This window comes from Hippoglossus stenolepis, chromosome 15 (assembly GCF_022539355.2).
Source record: "Hippoglossus stenolepis isolate QCI-W04-F060 chromosome 15, HSTE1.2, whole genome shotgun sequence".
Taxonomy (NCBI): domain Eukaryota; kingdom Metazoa; phylum Chordata; class Actinopteri; order Pleuronectiformes; family Pleuronectidae; genus Hippoglossus; species Hippoglossus stenolepis.
The window spans coordinates 23,748,032-23,767,509 of record NC_061497.1 but is presented as its reverse complement, the minus strand read 5'-3'; the positions used below and the strand labels follow the sequence as shown (position 1 = coordinate 23,767,509).

At 43.5% G+C, this 19,478-nt stretch overlaps 2 protein-coding genes across 4 annotated transcripts in view; one reads left to right on the top strand and one right to left on the bottom strand.

The window, feature by feature from the left end:
• The first annotated feature begins 5,670 nt into the window (after positions 1–5,670).
• LOC118122258 (nuclear factor 7, ovary-like) lies at positions 5,671–7,053 on the top strand. The gene has a single exon (XM_035178865.2). The coding sequence runs from the start codon at positions 5,671–5,673 to the stop codon at positions 7,051–7,053; it is 1,383 nt and encodes a 460-aa protein (XP_035034756.2).
• Positions 7,054–14,729: 7,676 nt separating this feature from the next.
• sgcd (sarcoglycan, delta (dystrophin-associated glycoprotein)) overlaps positions 14,730–19,478 on the bottom strand; it is a 117,732-nt gene continuing 112,983 nt past the window's right edge. For 2 of the 3 annotated variants that reach the window (XM_047343645.1, XM_035178680.2), the window contains exon 8: positions 14,730–18,840. In XM_047343645.1, the coding sequence (XP_047199601.1) occupies positions 18,655–18,840 (186 nt within the window). In that variant the 3' untranslated portion in view covers positions 14,730–18,654. The remainder of the gene's footprint in view (positions 18,841–19,478) is intronic. The other variant, XM_035178681.2, reaches the window with a different exon arrangement.

Sequence of the window (19,478 nt, the reverse complement as noted above, 5' to 3'; positions counted from 1 at the left end):
TAGGGCACGTCTCACCACTTCTCTCTTCACCTCCCCCTCTTATCTTCCCAACGCTCGTCTGTTAATCCTCTTCCCTGCTCTGTCCGTCTCTTCTCTTACGTCTTGGTAAATAAAACTGTTACTGTCTCTACGGCTCTGGCTGGAGATAAGAGACGTAACGTACGTTCTTTTAATATTTTGGGGGTAAAGTCTCCTGAGTAACGAGAAATCCAACAATGAGATGAACAAATGGTCACAAAGCAGCTGAAATAGTAATAGTATGAAAATGTAAACGTGGTTTCGCACGAGTTCCGACCATCGAATGTAAATAATGTTGGCCGATGCATTTCCACTTGCTTCTATTGGACAAAAATGGAGCTAAAATATTCTGGATATCGACCAATCGCAAGTCAGTCTAAGGTGTGAATCAAGACAACATGACAACTTTGTTAATTAGTTTTGTATCCAGATCTGATTTTAACCTGATTAAATATACACCTGGTGCGAACATGCATCTGCACCAGGGGGCGATAGAGTCTTTAAAAAAATGTATTTAACAAAGACAAAAATGCAACAGAAGACGCAAAGGAATCAAATCCAGGTGATGGATTAGTAGAACATAGATTTGGTAGAAAAAGCAGTAAAGCAATACATAGAAAGAGTAAAAAGTGTCAGGGGAAATACAGATGTTTTTCCCTGTGGTTGTTTGTGTTTGTTCCCTCGCTTGTTGATGAGATTTACGGTTGTCACGAGCTGATGACAGCGAGTGCGACGGGACGGGCTGTAAAAGATTATTACACCGAGATGAAATCACATCGTCTCACTGAAGTAAAACCATAGAGGCTCAAGGTGGAGCAAAACAACTTCCAGAAGTCTCCTACAGAAATCTTTACATCCTGCTCGGCCTCGAGAGTTGGGACAGTGATGTTATCTGGAAAACTTCGAAAGGTTGTGGGTCCTGAGAAACATGTGAGGATGTAGTATGTTATCTTTTCCTATCTTTATCCCAGAGCTGTGTTTCAATTCACAGATCCACATCTTTCGAAGGCTGCATTTCAAGACCAAATAAGGAATTTGATAGTTTAATCGCTGGTGGTCTCCATCGGATGTTAAAACTCTTAAGGTTCAACGTAAGAACTGTGTGCCAGATAATATTGTTAAATGAAAGAAAACTTAAAATGCCACAGGAAACGGCAGTTTTGGCCAATGAGTAAGTTTTAACTCAATAAAACACACTCTGCTTCCCCTAAGTTTACGATGGCTGTAAGGGTCAATGGACAAGCTGGTGATAAGAAGACAAGACTGTCCCATTTCGGTTCAGCTGCTGGGTCCATGTGGCCGATGAAGGATGCAGCCAATGGCAGCTGCGTAGTTCCTGTTACCGGTAAGTAGCGCTATGACAGTGACTACATATAGATAATCAGATGTGTTCAGGCCGGGACTCTGATCACACGTGAGAAACTTGGGGCAGATTGGACAATGCACAGAGGAGTTCCAACAACTTCCTCTTTCACGGCAAATGCTTAGAATTTGACATCACGGACCAAAGACACGCTGTTACATGAAAACTCACAGATTTCACACAAATTCATCATCAGCGTGTTGAGGCCCTTCTCGCAAAGTGTGACATGGTTGTGGTCAATAGACTAGGAGTAGTACATTCAAGTGTAAGACATGTAAACAAATTTGAAATTTCCTGTTGCCGCCAGGGGGCACTGTAATTGTAGAGCAAGATTTCTGTGTCGATGTTGTCAGGCCGGGACTCTTGTCATACATGTAAAGTTTGGAGTAGATTGGACAATGTAAGTCCGAGATACAACAACTTCAAATTCTAATCAGGTCATCAATGAGTGAATTGGGCCAAATGTCAAGAAATCCCCTCCAGGCGGTCTCCAGGCCACCATGTGCAAAAATCAAATCAGATACTTATTGACTCAAATCAGATATTTATTGAATAGTGAATGTCTCATAATGTCCGTCCACTGGCTGTCTTATTTCTAGTTTGGTTTATTTGCAGGTGGCAACCAACGTCGAGGGGCACTATCGCCATCTACTGTATCTCTTATTGCCCTATGTGACAAATGCAATAAAATTAGTTGAGCACTTCCTCTGTGTCCTCTTCCCTGCTCCGCCTGTAGTACACAGGCAGATAAATACATCAAAGACTCAATTACATCAAAGACCTGAATACAATCTGACATCAAAGCACCTGTAAAATCATCGACATTCATCTTCTTTGAATCAAATGATTGTTAGAGAGTGGTATTTTGCTTAACTGTTTCCAGTTAAACATATTCAAAGCAATCACCTGAAGTTCATAACTTAACAGTGCAGTCCACTGAAGAAAAAAGATAATCATGGCCAACAAGAACCAGTATGACCAGTATGAGAACCAGCAGCTGAGAAGTCATCTGCAAACCATAGACAAACTGAGGGAGAAGGAGAATGAAGAGAAATTAAAAAAAGAGCTGGAGAAGATTAAACAAATGTTAATAATGTACGATGACTGCATTTTTAAGCAGAATTCGTCCAAGCTAAGACACACCTCAGATGCCTGCATCCAAGTCTGTCTGCCGGATACAAGCCAAGAGGAACATTTGCTGAAGCCGATCGAATGCCCGGAGAACCGCCTGGAGATGGAAGAAGTCTCAGACAAGCATGCAAAAGGGAAGTACAGTAAAGAACTGACATGTATGGAAGAAAGGCTCAAACTGTCTGAGGAGCAGTGCAGGGAGGCATTGAAGGAAGCAGAAGAAATCAAAGAAATTAATAGTTTTCTGGAATATGAAAACCAGATGCTCTTTGAAGAACTGGAGAGAATGAAAACAGTGGCTGACTGCCCGTTCAGAGAACCACATGTTGTGGCATCGCAGGCAACGGCGATTGCAGAAGAAATCACACAGTTGAATCAGGAAAATCCAATTCCGGAGCTCATTGCAGAGCTTGAGAGGATAACACAAAAGGCAGGAAAACCCACACAGATGAGCAGGGATGGGTCATGTACTGAGGAGCTCACTGAGGAGCTCACTGAGGAGCTCACTGAGGAGCTCACTGAGGAGCTCACTGAGGAACTCACTGAGGAACTCATTGAGGAACTGGAGAAAATGAATGAAATGAGAAGACAGGATGACGTCGAGTTTGAGGAGGCATATTCGTCTGATTCCTTTTTCAGTTCAAATAACTGTCAAATAGCCTCTCCAGAGTCATATGAGTGCAAGTATCTGGAAGAAACCAACCAGGTGCTCAAGGAGAAGGTGGCAGAGTACACGGCTGAAATTGTTAGGCTCATGATCCAGGTCTCCGAGATGCAGAAGCCTCTGCTGAGTCTTCAGATAGAGCGGACATCCCTTCAGAAAAGCTTCATAGAAGTTCAAGCACAGCTGAGGTCAGAGACCAAGTCAAATGTTGCCTTGCGCTCAAAAATCCAGCAGCTTAAAGAATTATTAGAGGAGCAGTGCAGCCAGACCGCAGGACAACAGATATCCCAGAGGTGTCTGGAGGAGGATTCGAGCACGCCACCGGTTAGCTGTGAAAGCACCGATGAGTTGCCTAAGAAGAAGAAGAAGTTTTGGAGGAGGTTCATTGGGCTCTGTCTTTGTGGCCGAGAGCGTGGGAAATGTTAAAGCTGCATTCAGTGACTATTAGCTTGTTTATTATATATTTTTTAAATATTATTATTATCAGCTGTATATATATTCATTTATTTTTTGTGTATAATGGTGGCAACTATTGTGGACTATGATCACAACAAGACTGCTTCACAGACAATATGTCTACTCACATATTCTACCATTACTGACAATAACCCTTCATCTCTATCAGACATCTCATCTTATGTATAATATTATATGTATATTTTTGTGTAGTTTTGTCGAGGCTTAAGGACAAAGGATGTTGCACCTTGTTAAGATCTATGAAACAATTTGTGATTGTGTTGAATATGGGCTATACAAATAAAATTTGTGACCATGATGACGATGACCTGTTTTCTGAATTCAGTATCGAGTTTACCTGCTTGGTGATTCAGTCATCACCTGCAGCAAAATGTAATAGTTACACCTGGATTAAAGAATGCAGATACATGTAAAACAGATTTTCTTCCTGCATTTCTTTAGCAGCAGATAAAGTTATACTGGCACCATCAAGAACGAAGAAGATGCAGTATTTTAAGGAAATAGGACTCATGGGTCATGTATGCCTTATGCCGGGACATTGGGTCGGAGAGAGGCTTTACACCTCATCCAATTAAGCTAATTAAAAGTAAATGCATTGTACAGTGATGTACAACATACACAATTCTTCTTCAGTGCTTCCACAAATTAAATAATGTACTGAAACAAGTGTACAACATCAAATGTATAAGAAAACATCTTGTATGTAGTGTTACAATGGACAACTTTGCTTTGATATGAGTGACTTGTGGATGACATTTCATGATACAACTCTTATTAGGGCCCGAGCACCGAACAGTGGGAGGCCCTATTGAAATTGTAAAAAATAGGATTATTTTTATTTTTTTTCAGGCAAATGAATTGGCTTTTTGAGGCCAAACTTCGCAGAAAATTAGAAAGTGGTGAAAATGTACGTATCCTGGAGTAATTTGAAATGGGCGTGGCAAAATGGCTCAACAGCGCCCCCTGGAACGCAGCCCCTGAGTTCACATTGACCGATCTTCACAAAAATCGATACACAAGTGTATCATGACCAGACAAACAAAAAAGTCTCAAGGAGCATTTTGAAAAAACGCAACAGGAAGCCCGCCATTTTGCATTTAGTGGCCATTTTTCACATTTTTCCCATTTTTCACATTTTTCACATTTTTACTTTGATGTACTTGTCCCAGGGCTTTTATCTGATCAACTTCAAATTGAGATGAGCGTCATCACAACAAGACGGAGATACAAACTAACTCAAAGGTCGATTTTTCGTCACACGGTGTGACCGTGGCGTGGCGCCACATTTATTGAATGCCCAAAGTCACACCATATGATGGTGTCACACTTAAGGTATAATAATCACAACAAAATGTAAAATCATTTGATGATGTCATACTTTTTTACTGCACTCACACACAAATTAATGAGCAAACTTGAGCTGATTTGAATTTATAAAACCATCTTTTAATTGTATGAACTTGTGTCTATTTGTTTGCACTTTGCTTCTGTCTCTTTAATGTGACTTCAGCTCTGCAGTTACGTCACAGACTCCCCCCCCCTGCACTTCCTGTTAATATTTAACTTTCACTTCCACTCGAGCAGAACTTCCTCTGAACTTTGAACACTGATCAGATCACAAACATATTCAAGCAGCTATTTTACACCAAGTCTCTTGTCTGTGTGAGCTTGTTGCTGCCAAACTTTTGACCAGTTATCAAATCCAAGGCTTGAATTACTTTTTACAATCGTGTCCTGACACCAGAGAAACCAGGAAGCATCTGTTCCTCCCTGAAGAGACGCAGGCGGAAAACCAGACGATCACATTCACCTTCCAAACCAAACTGAACCAAACCAGACCAAACGTCCTGAGTGAGTCCAGCTACAGGAGAGAAGAGTCAAACTACAACCTGCCGACGCTCCACACACTGACCGTGAGTTTAACTAACACCTCGACTCAGAGAGGAAGTGAACCTCAGTGAAGTTCGTGGAGCTGTGACTGACTGACTGTCTGTTTTCAGCTTCACCTGGAGACTCAATGGCTTCCAGATTAGAAGAGGATCTCTGCTGTCCCGTCTGCCAAGAGGTCTTCAGAGATCCTGTCATTCTGTCATGTAGCCACAGCTTCTGTAAAGACTGTGTGAAGAGCTGGTGGAAAGACAAAGAAGTAAAAGAGTGTCCAGTTTGTAAGAGAAGATCTTCAATGTTGGAACCACCTTGTAACCTGGCGTTAAAGAACCTGTGTGAGACCTTCTTACAGGAGAGAGATCAGAGCTCTTCACATGCTCTCTGCAGTCTGCACTCAGAGAAACTCAGACTCTTCTGTCTGGACCATCAGCAGCCAGTGTGTCTCGTCTGCAGAGATTCAGAAAAACACACCGACCACAGAATCAGACCCATCGATGAAGCTGCACCACAACACAAGAAGCAGCTTCAGGAAACTCTGGAGCCCTTGAAGAAGAAGTTACAGTGTTTTGAACGTGTTAAAGTAAAGTTTGAACAAACAGCAGAACACATTAAGGTCCAGGCCGGACTCACAGAGACGCAGATCAAGGAGCAGTTTAAAAAGCTTCATCAGTTTCTGGAGGAGGAAGAGGAGGCCAGGATGGCTGCACTGAGGGAGGAAGAGGAGCAGAAGAGTCGGATGATGAAGGAGAAGATTGAGGCTCTGAGCAGAGACATAACGGCTCTTTCAGACACAATCAGAACCACAGAGGACGAGCTGAGAGCTGAAGACGTCTCGTTCCTGCTCAACTACAAGGCTGCAGTGGAACGAGTCCAGCAGCGCCCCCTGCTGGATGATCCACAGCTGGCCTCAGGAGCTCTGATAGACGAGGCCAAACATCTGGGCAACCTGAGCTTCAACATCTGGAACAAGATGAAGGACGTGGTCTCCTACAGTCCTGTGGTTCTGGACCCAAACTCTGCTGATCCATGGCTCGTCCTGTCTGAAGATCTGACCAGTTTGAGACGAGGAGAGAGACAGAAGCTTCCTGACAATCCAGAGAGGTTTGATTATTACCTCTCAGTCCTGGGATCTGAGGGTTTTAACTCAGGGACTCACAGCTGGGACGTCCTGGTTGGAGACAGTACAAGCTGGACACTGGGTGTAAGAGCAGAGCCTGTCCAGAGGAAGGGAGACAAACTGTCTGGATACTGGGGAATATGGTTCTATGAAGGTAAATACAGAGCAGGGTCACCATCAGCATTATCTGTTCTCTCTGTGCAGAAGATCCAGAGGATCAGAGTGAAACTGGACTGGAACAGAGGAGAACTGTCGTTCTCTGATCCTGATACTAACAAACACATTCACACCTTCACACACACTTTCACTCAGAAGATGTTTCCATACTTTAGCACTAGAGATCACTTGAAGCTGTTACCTGTGAATGTCTCTGTGACGCTGGATCAGAGCAGTTAGAGAGAAAGATTTTATTCATCATGTTTATTTCTTCAAGAGAAATCTGCTGAATTTAAAAGTTAAACTCGTTATTCTAAAGCTTTGTTTATTTCTCCTTTTACTTCTCACTCGTTTTTATTTCTCCTGTCGACTTTTCCACGTGTGTAAAAAGATTTCATTATTTTCTGATCTTTATCTTTGGTTTGTTTTTTACTTTCATGGAAAATGTTTTCTATCATTTAGATTTTGTGTGGATCCATGAAGTCGAGCAAACTGATGAAGATCCACATAAAAACACATTTATCAATAACAGCTGATCATTGTTCACATTCAACAAACTTTATTAAAACTCACACATGAGACATGATTCATGTTTAATCACATAAAGTCTGTTCACATATGAAATAATCCAACATATATGAACATTTGTCTGTTTGATGTGATGAAGCCAAAATGATTCTGTCTGTAAAAGTGTTTATTCAACAGCAGCCTAGTGATGTGATTTTAATATTGTGATCAAAATAATAAAAACTATGAAACAGAAACAGAGTTCTGACCTTTTTTAAGTTGAGATGTAAATATGAAGCCAAAATGATTGTGTCTGTAAAAGTGTTTTCATTCATTCCTCGACAACAAAACAACAGAGGTTTAGTTCATTAATAATTCTATTTTAGAATCTATTTTATTTTTTGTAAAGCTTCCCCCGAAGCTGTTGTCATAGCAACGTGATAGAATGTAAAAAAATATATAGTTTATGTCTTTTAAGGACACTTTAGAGGACACTGCTATAGCTCCTATGATAAGTGATGGTGTCCATTAATGTATCTTTAATGATTTAAAAGAGACTCTGTCCTATTATCCTGCCCTATGATCCTGTCCTATCTTCTCCTTTGCCGGAACAGCATATACAGAGCTGCCATCTGCCAATAAACCGAGCAAAGAAGACTTCACTCAGTGTATCATTGAGGATAACTACTGAAGATAAGCTGAACTACAGATAATAATTTCTCAGCGTAGAAGGAAGGTATATGACTAGAGATAACATGGATATGACCAGAGAAGACATGTACTCACTTGTCTCCAGCACCATGGAACAGGCACAGAAGGACATTAATGACCTCGAAAGGTCGATCTCCAGCTGGACTGCAGAGGAACATGCCATGTCTATGGATCAGTATGATGGCTCCACACTGGGTCCTGTCACACTACAGAAGGTGGATGAATACCTGGAGGTTTTTTTTGCAAAGAAGCGAATGTCTGCCGAGCCTTGTGGGAGATTCCAAGTGGACGAAGATGCCACACAACAAAGTCAATCTGCCACAGTCCAGACATGGGACCTGAGTTCCTCTGCCTTAGCTCCTATGATAAGAACATTCTTCAACAATTTAACAGAGGAGTGAGTGATTTTTTCCCCCCATTGAAACTCTGAAAATATATTTGCATTTCGTTTTGCATTATTCATATTTTAAATTATTACAATAATTATTTGGAATGTAATTATTGTCCCTGTTTAAACCTCTGTGTCTGTTTCTGTTTCAGGCAATGGAGAGAACTAAGTGAAGGAGAGTACAATGGAGCTGTAAAGGAGTTGCTGATTTTTATGGGTGTGGATATGATGAGTGTTATCTCAGAATCAGTCGTCAGAACCACCTTACAGTCAACGAGTCAGTTATCCAACAGGTATGAGAAGAATGAGAAGAATCAGACTAAGGAGAAGGAGGCAAAACTATGGAGATCCTCTGATGGAGATGCCCCAGGCATGGAAGACATCAGTATCTCTCAGGCCCGCAGACCCTTAGAAGCGGAGGAAATGCAGGAATTAGGTGGACTCAATCAGAATGAGAAGGAAAGACTGATTGTGGGGGTGGTGGATTTCCTCATGAATAAATATTCGCTTAAAACCTATTTAGAGTCATTCACGAAGTTACCCGACACTTCCAGCACCTTCGACCCAGAGAGACTCTCTTCTTCTAAGGGTGAGATGAAAAATAACGTGGAAATCTGCCTCATTCAGGCTTTCTGTGATGTGATTGGTGAAGATATCCCTGGGAGGATTTCATGTGAATTCACAGAGGCTATAGTGACTGAGGTAATTGATGTGGTCAACTCTGTGGCCAAGCAACAGTCACTTGCTGCAGGATCGTTCAGTGCCTTTGCTCCTCCCAGCATACAGCTGTCAGGGGTCAGTGAAGCCAAGACCCTGGCAGGTGCTATTTTGACCATGCAATCCTTCCTCACAGGACGAGCCCATGAAATCATGAGAAAGTTTATGACACAAGGGCGTGAAAACATCATTATCCTTGAGACAGAGGCCTACTCTGGCCTCTCATCAGGATCAGAGGAGATAGGGGGGGCGGTTTCCTCTGCAAACTCATCTGAGGTTGCAGAAATGTTTGAGGCAGACAACAGTGAAACTGCTTCAGACTTCCTTGAGCAGATGGAACTTGATGAGGCTCAAGAGGAGGAAGAGGAGGCAAAACTGGGAACCACCTCTCCTCCAATATCAATGGATGAGGGAGATGACTCAGACATGGAAATCATCAGTATCCCTGAGACAGAGGCCTCTTCCAGCCCCTCTAGAGCATCAGAGGAGATACAGGAGGCAGTTTCCTCTGCAAACTCTTCTCAGGTTGCAGACAAGTTTGAGGCAGACAACACTGAAACTACTTCAGATGTCAATGAGCAGATAAGACTCGATGAGGCTCAAGAGGAGGAAGAGGAGGCAACACTGGGAACCACCTCTCCTCCAATATCAATGGATGAGGGAGATGACTCAGACATGGAAATCATCAGTATCCCTGAGACAAAGGCCTCTTCCCACACCTGTAGAGTATCAGAGGAGATAAAGGACCTAGTTTCCTTTGCAACCTCATCCGCCATATTAAAAATGTTTGAGGTAGACAACAGTAAAACTACTTCAAATAACCAGGAGCAGATGAAACTTGATCGGGCTAAAAAGGACAAGGAGGCAAAACTGCGTAGCACCTCTCCTCCAATATCAATGGATGAGGGAGATGACTCAGACAGGGAAACCATCAGTATCCCTGAGACAGAGGCCTCTTCCAGCCCCTCTAGAGCATCAGAGGAGATATTTGAGGTTGCAGAAAGGTTTGAGGCAGACAACAGTGAAACTTTTTCAGATTTCAATGAGCAGATAAGACTTGATGAGGCTCAAGAGGAGGAAGAGGAGGCAACAATGGGAACCACCTCTCCTCCAATATCCAAGGAGGAGGGAGATGACTCAGACATGGAAATCATCAGTATCCCTGAGACAGAGGCCTCTTCCAGCCCCTCTAGAGCATCAGAGGAGATACAGGAGGCAGTTTCCTCTGCAACCTCTTCTGAGGCAGACAGCATTGAAACTGCTTCAGATCTCCATGAGCAGATGCAACTTGAATGGACTGAAAAGAAGGACGAGGAGGCAAAACTGGACAGCACCTCTCCTCCAATATCCAAGGAGGAGGGAGATGACTCAGACATGGAAATCATCAGTATCCCTGAGACAGAGGCCTCTTCCAGCCCCTCTAGAGCATCAGAGGAGATACAGGAGGCAGTTTCCTCTGCAACCTCAGAAGAGGTTGCAGACAAGTTTGAGGCAGACAACACTGAAACTACTTCAGACTTCCTTGAGCAGATGAAACTCGATGAGGCTCAAGAGAAAGAAGAGGAGGCAACAATGGGAACCACCTCTCCCCTCATATCAAAGGAGGGAGATGACTCAGACATGGAAATCATCAGTATCCCTGAGACAGAGGCCTCTTCCAGCCCCTCTAGAGCATCAGAGGAGATATCTGAGGTTGCAGAAAGGTTTGAGGCAGACAACAGTGAAACTACTTCAGACTTCCTTGAGCAGATGAAACTTGATGAGGCTCAAGAGGAGGAAGAGGAGGCAAAACTGGGAACCACCTCTCCTCCAATATCCAAGGAGGAGGGAGATGACTCAGACAGGGAAATCATCAGTATCCTTGAGACAGAGGCCTCTTCCAGCCCCTCTAGAGAATCAGAGGAGGTATTTGAAGTTGCAGAAAGGTTTGAGGCAGACAACAGTGAAACTGTTTCAGATGTCAATGAGCAGATGCAACTTGAATGGACTGAAAGGAAGGACGAGGAGGCAAAACTGGGAACCACCTCTCCTCCAATATCCAAGGAGGAGGAGATGACTCAGACATGGAAATCATCAGTATCCCTGAGACAGAGGCCTCTTCCAGCCCCTCTAGAGCATCAGAGGAGGTATTTGAAGTTGCAGAAAAGTTTGAGGCAGACAACAGTGAAACTGTTTCAGATGTCAATGAGCAGATAAGACTCGATGAGGCTCAAGAGGAGGAAGAGGAAGCAAAACTGGGAACCACCTCTCCCCTCATATCCAAGGAGGAGGGAGATGACTCAGACAGGGACAACATCAGTATCCCTGAGACAGAGGCCTCTTCCAGCCCCTCTAGAGCATCAGAGGAGATACAGGAGGCAGTTTCCTCTGCAAACTCTTCTCAGGTTGCAGACAAGTTTGAGGCAGACAACACTGAAACTACTTCAGACTTCCTTGAGCAGATGGAACTCGATGAGGCTCAAGAGGAGGAAGAGGAGGCAAAACTGGGAACCGCCTCTCCCCCAGCTCCCTCTTCTGCCTTCTGCTATGATGCCTCTGAGAAGACCCCCACTCTAACTTCGAGGAATAGTTCAACATCAGAGCCTGGAGAAAATGAGGACATTAGGGAATTAAGCGAAAGAGTGGACGATCAAGATTTGAGGGAAAGGCTGATTAATATGTCTGTAGGTGTGATGAATGCGATCGTGAATGAATTTCCACAAAGCTCTTCACAGTCAATCACGACGTTAGTCAACGCTTTCAGGAGTTCTACGAGGGAGAGTAAGAGGAGGAGCAACGCAGACAGCTGCCTCGGTCCGGATGCCAGTGATTCACCCCAGCTTACAGCCGATAGCGACGGAGGCAAATGATGTCGTCAACTCTGTCACTTCCACAGACGCACAACACTCATTGGACACAGGATCCTCCACCACAGAGGACCCATCCCTTCTTCTTCTTCTTCTTTTTTTTGTAAAGTGAGGACATTTTGGCATTTTTGTCTCTGTCGCACACTCTCTCTCTGTCTTTATGTTTTTTTACTTTTGGAATATGTAAGGTGATATGATTTGTTCCCTTTCTGCATTCATCAAATAAAGGGTTTTTACCAAAAAGCTGCCTCAGACTCTCTGTTGGTAGAAAAACAAGTTGCAATGATTTAATGAGGAATTAAAAATAGCGCAAGTGATTTTGTGTTCTTCTTTCAAACGCACAGTAATCTGCCGCTGAATTCATTTCCTCCCAGTATTGGCTGCTGGGAGGAAATGATGTTATGTGTCCTTTTGTAATTGTAGTGAACAGCAGGGAAGGTGGAGCTCGGTCTGTGGAGGCCAGAGTGGGATCACCAGGAGAGATGAAATAAAATGGGATTTGTTTGTGCGCGAGTGAAATCATCAAACACACGTCAGGCAGCGTGAGACTCAATGCGTCATCGTGAATTTATTTCATCGTGTGTCTCCGTGAGACAAACACGTCCTCCTTGAAAGCCACGTTTCAAAAGCACCAGGAGTGAAATGTTCCTTCTGAGCGGTGGAACACTGGAAGCATCTGACATGCTGTTCCCCTCCAGTCAGGCAGGTGTCAGTAACGCAGAAGACTAAACAACAGCAATGAGTATTAAATAAAAATCACGAATAAAAATCATAAATATAAAGTCCTGGACTTACTTCGTCATTGCTTCTTCTGCCTTGTGCTCTGTTCTGTGACTCCCTGTCGACGTGTTGAAGCCGTAGATCCTAAATACAAAATCGGCGACGTGTCACCACTTCCTGCCGTTGTACAAACCTTGATGAAATTGCCGCCGTACAGTTCCCAGTGATATCATTTGGAGTCTGCACTGTAGTGATCGGGGGAGGGACTCAACCGTTGTCAAGTCAGTCTCAGAAGATGATTTCCAGATATCAACTGTTATAGCACATTTAGGCATGATTGACATCTTCGTCAGTGTCTGTGTTTGGCTCCACTTCTTCCATTCTGAGATATTTGTGTTGTTTTTGTTTATTGCATCTTTGCGTCCGTCATTGTTAGAAACGTCCTAAACACGGCCACTCGCTCGTGTGAGGAGGATCTCCTGCTGTGTTCTCACACCGGCTACCTCTGGAGTTTTTAGGGGAGCTGGCAGGAGAAGCTCCAAAAGGTCTGGAGTCTGGAGTAAGTAAACAAAAACAATGGGACAGACTTAACGAGTTGTGAGTAATGTTTTGGGGAAAAAAATCTTTATCAGAAAACTCTGGACTATAAATTATTTTTCTGAATAAAAGTGAAGAGAGCCATTTATATTGTTCAGGGATTACAGATAGTTTGACCTTGCAGGAAACCGATGATGGATGTTTCACTTCCCTTTCATTGCTCGATGTTGTAACAGCTCAGTTAATGGGTGTTTTTAAAAGCACATTAAATAATGGGATTTGTTCCCCCCCCGATCACAACTCAGAGCTGTACGTCTGCTGTCAGAGCCGGGAATGTAATCTCCAGGTTTGACTTTGTCTCTGTGTGTTTGTCTGAAACCTGCAGGTTTGGCACAGATCAGAAACCTTTTTACGCTCCTGCACCAAATCATGAAGAAAAACCAAGCAAAGCGACGGTGGCTTGATTTCCTCAGTGCTCTGAAAAGTCAGGGTGCTGATTGTGTGATCAATGAGGCACAAACTGGCACTTCTGTCTCCAACCAGCCGTTTGGTTTGCTAACGACAGAATGAAATTAGGTCTCCCACACGCCGCCGCCGCCGGATGCAGCAAGCTCCAGAAAATACTAAAGAAAGACGAAAGATAATTTAGCCAACTGCTGGTTCGGAAGAGACACCGCAGAGATTTCTTATGAAGCTGCATGAGTCATGAAAACAATCTGGCGAACATTAAAAAAACTAGTCACCAATATCACGGTGGGCTCAGCAAATTACTTTCAGCCAATTAGAAGCACAAGAGTCATTGTCACAGACACAATTCGTCTATAGGATTAAACAAATTGTGGGTTTAACACCTCAGAAGTCTGACGGGCCACAGATGGAGGATCAGACCACACACAAGGCCTGATGGGAACAAATAAAACATAACAAAGAAGCAGGGAAATACTGCTCAGTCTGAGACGAGACATTTAAAGTGACTAGTCCCGTAAGAAATGGCTGAATCAGTCGTTAACTCCAATACACTGACGTCAGGATGACCTTTAATGGGTATTCGCTATTTAGCAAATCTGCTTTGTCGAGACTTTAAACTGAGAAGATCATCACTGACAACACTGTTTTACTGTGCGTCTTCCTGTGTGTTACTGTTTTGTGTTCCTCTCTGTGTTCTTTGTGTTACTGTATGTGTTACTGTTTTGTGTTCCTCTGTGTTTCTTGTGTGTTACTGTGTGTGTTCCTGTGTTTTACTGTATCTGTGTAAATGTCAGAAAATCAACTTGCTTGTTTCATATTCACAACAAGCAACTAGAGTTTTTAAAATAAGCCCCAAAACCACAACCTGCCAAGCGACTTAAAGAAAGAAGAAGCCCAAAGTCGTGTACTGCAGCTGGACCTGGCCCGGACGCCACACCCTGGCTCCGCCCCCGTTCCGTCACCTTGCAGAATCTCTGGCTGTTTGTCTCGTCAGGCAGGATCCAATAACCACTGCAGTCAACTTGAACAACGCCTTTTTATTTTGGCATCTTTGAAAACTGCTCCATGAGCGGCAGTTTCAGACCGAAGAATGGAGAGAAACGTGAGTAACCAGGATGGATGGGAAACCTCAGTGTGTGACCGGAACAAAGGAAGAACAAAGACACTCAGGGCGAACGCACAGGGTTGGAAGAAATGTTCACAGAACGGGATCTGGTCAATGTGACGAGAAGCCACATGATCAGAAGTGTCGCTATGTCAGAAATATGCAGATTACGCATTTAAAGAAATTCTGATTGAGCAGATTAGCAGATTGGCAGATTAGTATTAATAATTTGCAATTATCTTTATTTCAAATAAGTGTTACTTACATGTAAAATCAATGGTAATATTTGTTATTCTTATGTCAAAGTTATGGAAACATTTTAGTCCAATTGATGTTCTTCTGATCATTAAACTGATGATTCATAATTTTGTTTTGTAGTATTCTCCGTCTGTATTTTCCTTAGTTGATAATTGCAGCGTTTTCCCGTTTCAACCCTGTGCATCATCTCCTACGAGACTTTCTTTGGAGTTTTCCTTGCTGCGTTCGCTTCTGAGAATCATTCTGTGGAGCAGAAGAACAAAAAACCAAAGAGTTCACTCATAGTAGCACAATGTAGACACAGCACACGTGGAGAGAATGCAAAGACCTCGGGCCCGACACAACGGCGACAGCAGAACAGAAAGGAAGCGGGTTTGTGTTTGTACGAAGCGTCTGAGCTCAGCAGGAGGGACGAGTACAGGAAGGAGGAGGCAGAAAAACAAACCCAGCATCTTCTCCCCAGAGGAACATTGTATACATCGCTGTACATGCTAGATCAATGGATATCCTTAAACAGTATTTTTTATAACCTTTTTGTACAAAAACACATACTGATGTACATCATAGAAAAGGATTTCATTTCTGTAAAAGAGCAGTGTTTCTCTTTTGTCGGCGCGTAATGTCTGGCGCACGGTTTTGTGTACAATATTTACATATACAACCGTATAAAAAGATTTATTTCTCCTGTGTACATATATTCAAAAACAAAAAATAGCATCAGATCGGTTGATTTAGTTGTGAAATACTTCTGAGAGTCCTTGAATATCCAGTGACTGAGAAGCAGCGACAGGAAGAAGCTTGGTGCACCTGACTCTTGAAAAGGATGTGACACTTCAGCAGAAGATACAAAATGGCTGAATGATACTTTGACTGGGGTCAGCATCACGAGCCACTTGGTCAACAACATCTAGTTTTTCCACGGTGTTACATATTTGTCAGAGATAAAACTTGACAAAACTTAATTTTGCTCCATTATGATGCTAATTATGATGCATTTTCCTCCGATGTCACGTTCAGGGTGCTTTGATTTTATGAGCCTAAATCTGACCAATCGGCGTCTGACGAGACATGGACAGTAAAAGTCAAAATACCACGTTAGCACTCAACCATTTCCTGGTTGATAACGTTACATGACACAATGGGAAGTTGGAAATATCAATGCAAACCTTCGAAACATCGATCTAAGCCTAAATTAAGTAGATGTAAAGAAGCCAGCAAAGTATTAACTGTCAAATTAAGTATTTGGTAAGGTCATGTGACTTTATACTCACTGCAACATTCAAATGGGTTGTATTTACTTTGCTCATGGGACGAGTCAATCAGAGCACCCCCCCTCTAGTGGTATTTATGGCTGTTCGTTGGATTGGGTTCCGTCTTTATGCCTCAGCGGTCACTGCATTGCGTGATCCGACTGCTTGCTTCTAAACTGTTAGCCTCTGTGACAGTAATGTTAATATTAGCGTCCATGTTAGCGTCGACTCATAAGCGGAACCTCCCACATCGTAACCACGAGCTCATGAGTTCTATCAAAAGGAAACCACCAATAAACACAGAGGAAGTGTTTCTTCATTCTCTGACCAGGACGCCACTAGTTCACTAAACCTTCACGTAGAAAACCGTATTTCGCTGCAATAATAATAATAATAATAATAATAATAATAATAATAACTAAAATCTCTTATTTCTAACATTTAAAAATTATGTATATCTACGGCTGAAATACTTTACGGCTACATCACTTTTCAAATATTCTAACAAGACCCTTGACCAAGTGGTTTGAGTTGTTCAAACAGAACCAAAGAAAAGTTTCGTTGCCACAATCGCGTGAAACTAAAGGACATGTTTTTGGGCCAAGTGATTTTTATTCAGCAGTGGCGATCAGACCCATCAGTGCCTGTTTAACTCCACAGGATCACAAGTTAACAGCAACACACACATGTGGCCACACAGGATATTTGTTCATGAAAAGGAAAAAGAAGCAGTGCATCAAACGGGGCGAACTCGCGGTGGTTAATTCAACAAAGGAAAGTTTCACATCGTTTTCCAGAATCAGCCGCTGACAGCGGGGGATGGAAGCTACGGTCAGACGTGGCTGAAGGTCTTTGCATTCGCACAGAAGGAGACGGTTTGAAACGGGGATGAGGCTGAAATCAGAGATCATGTTTCTCGCTGATGCCAAAGAAAGTCTGTGTGATGTGCTTCTTCTTGCCACAAGTGCATCGACATAAGGCACAGGCACAGTTCCCCTCTTTCAACAGAGCGGCTCGCATTAGTGTGTGTTTTTTGAAAAAAATGTCCCAGTGCAAGAAATTAGTAGGGTGACCATCGCCCCGGTCGGAGCAGCGCACGTTGGACATTTATGACATTCGTCCAGTTCGTCCGAGTGAATTCCCGGAGGGTGTCTTCTTCGTTGTCAGGACGGCAGGAGGTTGATGCTGTGTGGTCAGGAGGACGCACGGACGGAAAAACAAAACATCAACGGTCATCACATGAAATTAAATCCATCTTATTCGCTGAAGTTTGTCTGAAGCCAGTGGCGCCATGTTCATGTCATATCTCAAGAAGCACAAAGGCAAAGGCCCACCGAACACGTTCACTTTTAAAATTTGCAATTAAATGGCCTCTCGAGGCATTATGGGATAGCAGAGGGCGGGGGACTGACCAGTGCTGTGTGTCAATTCATCCTTCAGAGGCTGCGTCACTACAACATGATTATGAAATCAAATAATTCCCCTGATGCTAATTTGAATAATCAAGGGACATGTGATATGACGTGACCATGGCATCCTCAGTTTTCGGCATTAATAATAAATAATAAATTGTCCTTCTGTCCCACATTAGAAAAGAAGGAAAAGAAGAAGAGGAGGTGAGGAGGAGGAGGAGAAAGGAGGAGGGGGTGATCACCCTAATGATTCTGGTACTGAAGAGTTTTTGAGGGAGAGAAAGGAACAGATCAGTGTCTTCCAGTAGGTTCTCCTCTCGGTTTCCACCAGGAGCAAAGAGTGAGTGTGTGTGTGGACATATCTGTTGTGTGTGTGTGTGTGTCAGCTTTGTGTGTGTCAGCTTTGTGTGTGTCATGTTGTCTGTTTGGGTCGGACCGATATCGTCCTTGATCACTTGATCACTGTATTTTTGTATTAAAAAGTTGTTAAAACCTGTAATGTCTCCCTTTGATTCAGTTTAAAAGTCGTGTTGTTCTGATCTAGTGTGTGTACAAAGAGCTGAGACGCTGATGAGACTTGGAGCAGAGGTTTAATGTCCCATGATGCTCTGAACGCCGTTTCAAAGCCTGTTTCTCTCATATAAAATATTTTTAGCATTGAAATATTGGCACAAAGTTCAAAATGTTCGGTTGTGTTTCTTTAAAACGGTTCAGTTGAGCCTAAACATCAGTCTGAGTTGTTGTGATTGTAGCATGAATGTATCTGTGGAGGTACAGTATCTGTGATTGTTCATCCATCAGCTCTGGGAGTCTCTGTGTGTGTCTGTGTTTGTTTGAATCAGTCCGAGAGGCAGGCGATGCGTGTTCGTCTGTCTGTCCTTCAGGATACCTCTGTGTTTACTCATATCTCTGGGTTTCAGTCCTAGAGGCAGACGCTGTTGCTGATCTGGCAGGTGGACCCGGTGCCGGCCTGGGAGAGGAATAGCCTCCCGTTGGGACAGACGCAGACCTCGTAGACAGTCTGCCTTGTCCCGGAGGACGAGGAGCTGGTGGAGGCCTTCCCCTCCGGCAACCGCATCAGGCGGATCCTGCGAGCGTCCAGAGAAATCTGAGGGGGAGAAAACGGGTGAGACAAGAGCAGGATCAGTCAGGACTGAAATGATAACGCAAGTATTTGCTGTGCTTGTGAAGGGTCGTCCACACTGATGAGCGTATCGCAGGGAGCGATGGCACATGGGCGGTCCACTCCCGTTTGCCAGATCTATGCCATAAGTCAGCCACAGCAGTGGTTTGACAAATGGACGACAGCAATGGAGCCTGAGACTGTGACTGTAATTGTATGAATTGACCTTCATGAGCTTAACGACCCACACCAGTGGAAACTGACAGCTTCACATCAGCTGCTTCCACTGGACTCCAGTGAAGCCAAGGGCACCTTCCTGCCTCCTTCTCCTCGTCCGCCTCATATCTGCAGCCTGTCTGAATGTACGAAACACTTTTTATTTTTTCTGAGAAACTTTTAAACACTTTCTTCTTGCTAATCCTGCTGCGTTGATTTTAACAGATCTGACACGACTGGTGCAACCTAAGGAGGGAAATCCTTTTATCAGCGCAGCCGAGCGTGGTGAATGTGAGGACTGATGTGCGTAACGAATCGGGGGATGGTCGGAGGAATTCAGGAGCGGGGAGGAAGAGGATGAAAGACGGAAAGAGGATGAGGAGTGGATGAGCAAACCAGGGGGAAAA